We start from the raw sequence: 5,093 nt of genomic DNA on the forward strand, positions 1-5,093 counted from the left end.
TTAAGAATGATGGAGGCCACTGTGTTCTTGGGGACCTTCAATGCTGCAGATGTTTTTTGGTACCCTTCCCCAGATCTGTTCCTCGACACAATCTTGTCTCGGAGCTCAACTGACAATTCCTTCAACCTCATGGCTTGGTTTATGGTCTGACAGGCACTGTCAACTGTGGGACCTTATATAGACAGGTGTGTGCCTTTCCAAATCATGTCATATCAATTACATTTACCACAGGTGGAGTGCAATCAAGTTGTAGAAACATCTCAAGGATGATCAATGGAAACAGGATGAACCGGAGCTCAATTTCAAGTCTCATAGCAAAGGGTCTGAATACTTATGTAAATAAGGTATTTCTAAAAAACTGTTTTTGCTTTTTCATTATGGGCTATTGTGTGTAGATTGATGAGGAAAACAATTTCATTTAATCAATTTTAGAATTTTTAGGTGTCTGAATACTTTCTGAAGGAACTGTGTAGGTAGCTTCTGGATCCCTCCCCAGTCCGACTCATCCATCACATCCTGTGTTAGACATTTACCTTCACCTAATATTGAGTTATTAGATCTATATAGCTCTATATCTAATTTAGCTGTGGGTTGTTGTTCTAACTGTCCTGGCTTTCTGATAATGTAGTGTGTGATAATGTACTGTGTGCAGTAGTGCTTCGCGTGTAGCCTGGATTATAAACACAGGTGTTTTTTTGTCGACGGGAAGGGAACAAACTTTGGTACAGGCTTTGTGTGTGTTCGAGTTGACTGCACCTGTGGTGAATTGTGGGTAAATTGTGACAGACTTACTGATCTACAAATAATAATGAGTAGTTATTTATTATGCAAGGTGGTTTGTAGACCAGTCAGTAGGCTGTCGGCTGAACAAGCTCTTTGAGAGGTGGGGGTGGGGTTATACATCCTTATTTTGAAAATCTCACTAGGTGGTCAGCGTGAGATTTTGTAATGGCGTCTGAGATTTTTATATATAAGTATCATGTGTTTGTTTTCCCTTAGACGGCTATGCCTTCTCTCAGGAGGAAAACGGAGCGGTGTCACAGTCTGACGTGATCCGGTCATACGACACCACCAAGCAGAGGCCCGCTCAGCCCCAGTAGTGAAGCCTCTCCCCTCCCCCTCAGCGATGCCCTCCTATCACATGCTGCACTCAGCCATCCCCATTGGAGGAAGTTGACAGGAAGTCACCTCACAAAGTGGGGCCGGTCAACTTCTGGCCCCGTCCAGAAACAACCCCCCAAAACCCATAACCTCCTGAGGAACTTCTGTTGATCTGAGAAGACTGGATAGGTGTCAGCAATATGGGTCAAATTCCCCTCTGGGGAGGTGGTATGTATATCATATTGGTTATACCTGACCTATCTTTCAGATCTACTGAAGTGCAGAGGAGGTAGGAGGTGGAGCTAAGGGCTGTTTCTGGAAAGCACCGAAGAGAAGAAGAAAAAAAAAAACATTGCAAGATGACATTTACAGAAAGTGTTTTCACTTTTGGTTTGTCCCAAGCACTGACTTTTTATTGTGTCTTTGTCCTGAAGACTTGACCTGTTTTTATATTTGTATGTGGAAGAGTTCCATTCTAAGCAACGGGTGGCCTTGGAAGAGGGAACGTCTCATATTTTATTTTTGGTGTGGCATAAGACCAAACTCAAACAAGATGTACATGCCACATAAAGAGCAGTGTTGGACCAAAACGATCCACGAATCATCCCTAAACCTGAAATTTGTAAGAGAATGGGAAACCCTGTGATGTTGCTTGCCAAAGAGTAATGTGTGTAACCAATTGGGGTTTGAATGTAGTCTATGATGATTGAATGCCATTTGCATTCAATCATTGCACTCCAGAATGATATCGCGAGCAAGCACTACAGGTTAAGACTTGATGATGGGCTTCTCATTTTAAGATTATATCTCTGAAAGATTCCTTGCATTCCATGTTTCTCTCTAGTCAATCCATCCCAACAGTGCCTTTCAGAGAGTTTCTCTCATGCAGTAGTGTAACGCTATAGCGTGTGTGCATGTGTTTCTTTGTCTTTTGCATGGTTTAAAATCCGTCCATGGCTCTTTTCACCGCAATGCAAATGTTCTCTCACTGACCGGGAAAAAGAAGTATGCGTTAATTTATTCATTTGAATTGTATCCATGTTGTGTGAGTGAGTGTGAGGGATGAATGTGAGGGATGAGTATTTCTGGGGAAACAGAAATAACTCTTACCCAGAAATACCACTCAAACTTCATGCCCGTAAAAGCTGGATATACCTTGGTTTTTGTTCAGAGAAAAAAAAATGTATTCATGTGTTCTTGAGTCAAAAAGAAGAATTCATAATTTAACAAGTTTACTTTTTCTATAACTTATTTAATATTTCCTTCTCAGATGCATAAAGGGACGACTAAATAAAACCACTGTAACACTCAAATACAACCTTCTAGTCTGTGCACTCAGATTTTTTCTTCATACTTTTCACAGATATTTTAAACACTATAACAATAATGATGAGTATACAAGTGTACCTCACTCGTATATCTGTATAAGCAGTGTGTGCTTATAGAATTGGAGGTATGCTATGCTTGTACAGGATGTGGCAATGTCCAACCACATGTTTAGCCCAGAAACTGTACAGAGTAGAGTACAAAAGTGAAACTAAAAGTGTGAACATTCATTGTTAGTTTTTCTCAATTGTTTTGTTCAATGCTTGTACGCAATGTCGATTTTCAAAATGTTTTTCACAAGACACAGAACTCTGTGGCCTTTTCCAAAACAGTGAATGCATTTTTAAAGCAAGGCAACAGCAAACATGTCACCCCCCCACGAATGATGCAGCGCCCCCCTTGGGCCAATCAGTGTAATTTTGTAAATGGCGGATCTCTACGGCAAGACACATTCACCCAAGTTGAATCAAAATCAGGCCAGTAGTGTCTGATATATCACGTGGATTAGCTAGACTCAAATCCCTGAGCAAGTGTGCCATTTTCTTTTCTGAGTCAAATAGATCAAGAGATATAAACATGTGCCTGTTATAGCGCCACCATGTGGTCGATATGAATGTTCTTGCATATGTTGAGGCTTGACAGTGTTTGCAACAAATTATGTTACAATACCAAAATCTGACTGATTTATGTGCTAGACCACGCCCATGTGAATGTTTATTGGTTAATAGTCTGTAAAATATTGCATTGAAAGACCTATGTCCATAGATGCCACATATCAAGTTTTGAGCAGATCGGCCATACGGTGCCAGAAGAGTAGCATTTTAAGTGTTTTAAACAAAATTCTAAATGCCGGAAAATCCATCATGGGTCCCTGAGGAAAATGTATTCCTTTGTGAGGAGAGGGACCTATGTACTGAATTTCATGACTTAATGTCAAACGGGGTGAGGGGTGTGACCTTTCAAAGTTTGTATTTTCAACATCTTGTTATAGCGCCACCATCTGGTCAATTGTGTAAATGCTGGATATCTATGGCAAGACGCATCATTCACATAAGTTTCGTCAGTCAGGCCAGTGCTTATATGAAATATTTTGTGTGACTAACGTACGAAGACCGATCCACAGTCCCCTCCCCAATTTTATTGTTGGGAACAATGAAGTAGCCTTCTCAAAACATAAATACTTTCATCAATACTTAGTCAGTCTTTTACAAAATCCCAGTAGATTAATAGATTTTCTTTACAGTCACTAAATCATGAAACATGGAAATACAACTATCGAAAGGTGCAGAATTATGGGTGATTACTATCCTTTTATGCATATTTCACCAAACAATTTTACACATCAAATATTACTCCTGATAAGCATATTGTGTGCAGGATTCATTCACTGGTATCATCACAATACAATTCCATGCATTCAGTTGATAGGCTTGTCTGCTCATAGGTTTGTAGACTTCCATTGAAGCAGAAACACAATTTGTTTTAAACAATTTGCAACTAGATATATAAAACATATTCCACTGTAAATTCAGATAAAGGCACAAACATTTTCATAATTCCCTTTTTGTTAACAAAAACAATGATGACTTCCTGTTTTTACTAACATAAGTGGAGCAGCGGTCTAAGACACTGCATCTCAGTGCAACAGGTGTCACTACAGTCCCTGGTTGGAATCCAGGCTGTATCACATCCGTCCGTGATTGGGAGTCCCATAAGGTGGCACACAATTGGCCCAGTGCCGTCCGGGTTTGGCTGTGGTAGGCTGTCATTGTAAATAAGAATCTGTTCTTAACTGACTTGCCTAGTTGAATAAAGGTTAAATAAAAAATACAAAAATAAAAATGGACACACAGGGATGTTTATTTGGTAACTTCATTGCTAATTAAGCTTCTACACCCAAAATATTTTCATTATTATTTTATGAAAATGAAGGCACTGTTAAAGGACTAAAGAATAATTGAACAAAGTGGTAAACAAAAGTAAGTGTCCAAGCTGTAACAAGTGGTAAGTGTTTCCCTGGATTTTTTTTGTAGCAATGGTGACAAGGTCACGGATGGACCTAAAAAACGTTTTGTAGAACGAAGGTCCGTTCTGGTGACTTTTTCAAAAAGGATTCTACTCCAAAATGAATAAAAATGCAATTATGCTGTCACCATCTAAAATATAAATACCCCCTCCAGAAATTATCCAATAACATATTGGTCCATATTAGCAAGCAGGTGTGCTATTTATCAATAACAAGTATTACCTGTAGCCCGACTGATGCAGCATAGTGGCTATATCATTAGCTCGATCACAAACTATAAACCTTATCTTATTGCTAGTTAGCAACATATTGATGAATTGAATGTCCCTCAAAAAACATTCCACTGGCACTCATTCAAGTTACATATAACATCGATCTCCCCTATGCATTCAACGCCATTGGCGAGCTCTAAAACAGATCATCCCTGCTGTTGCTAAAAACTCTGGTTTTAAAAGGGTGCAGTCCGCACATTTTCTGGAGTTCAGAAATAAAATGTAGAAGCACTAAAAAGCTGTGATCCTCCTCTTTTTAACAGTAGCCATCAAAGCTGAATGTTGTGCAATGACTGGGGCATGCAAGTTTCTTTCCTTGTGGCACTCTCAATTCGAAAGCGCCTCAAGATAAATATTATTTTCTCACA

The 5,093-nt window shown here is 39.4% G+C and overlaps 1 protein-coding gene across 3 annotated transcripts in view; it reads left to right on the forward strand.

Annotated features, from left to right (window-relative positions):
• The window catches only part of LOC120060147 (probable phospholipid-transporting ATPase IA), a 42,135-nt gene extending 39,716 nt beyond the window's left edge, over positions 1-2,419 (forward strand). For all 3 annotated transcript variants that reach the window (XM_039009253.1, XM_039009251.1, XM_039009252.1), the window contains one exon: positions 1,000-2,419. In XM_039009253.1, coding sequence (XP_038865181.1) covers positions 1,000-1,100 — 101 coding nt within the window. In that variant the 3' untranslated portion in view covers positions 1,101-2,419. The remainder of the gene's footprint in view (positions 1-999) is intronic.
• The last annotated feature ends 2,674 nt before the right edge of the window (positions 2,420-5,093 follow it).

Source organism: Salvelinus namaycush, chromosome 15 (genome assembly GCF_016432855.1).
Source record: "Salvelinus namaycush isolate Seneca chromosome 15, SaNama_1.0, whole genome shotgun sequence".
In the NCBI taxonomy this organism is placed as follows: domain Eukaryota; kingdom Metazoa; phylum Chordata; class Actinopteri; order Salmoniformes; family Salmonidae; genus Salvelinus; species Salvelinus namaycush.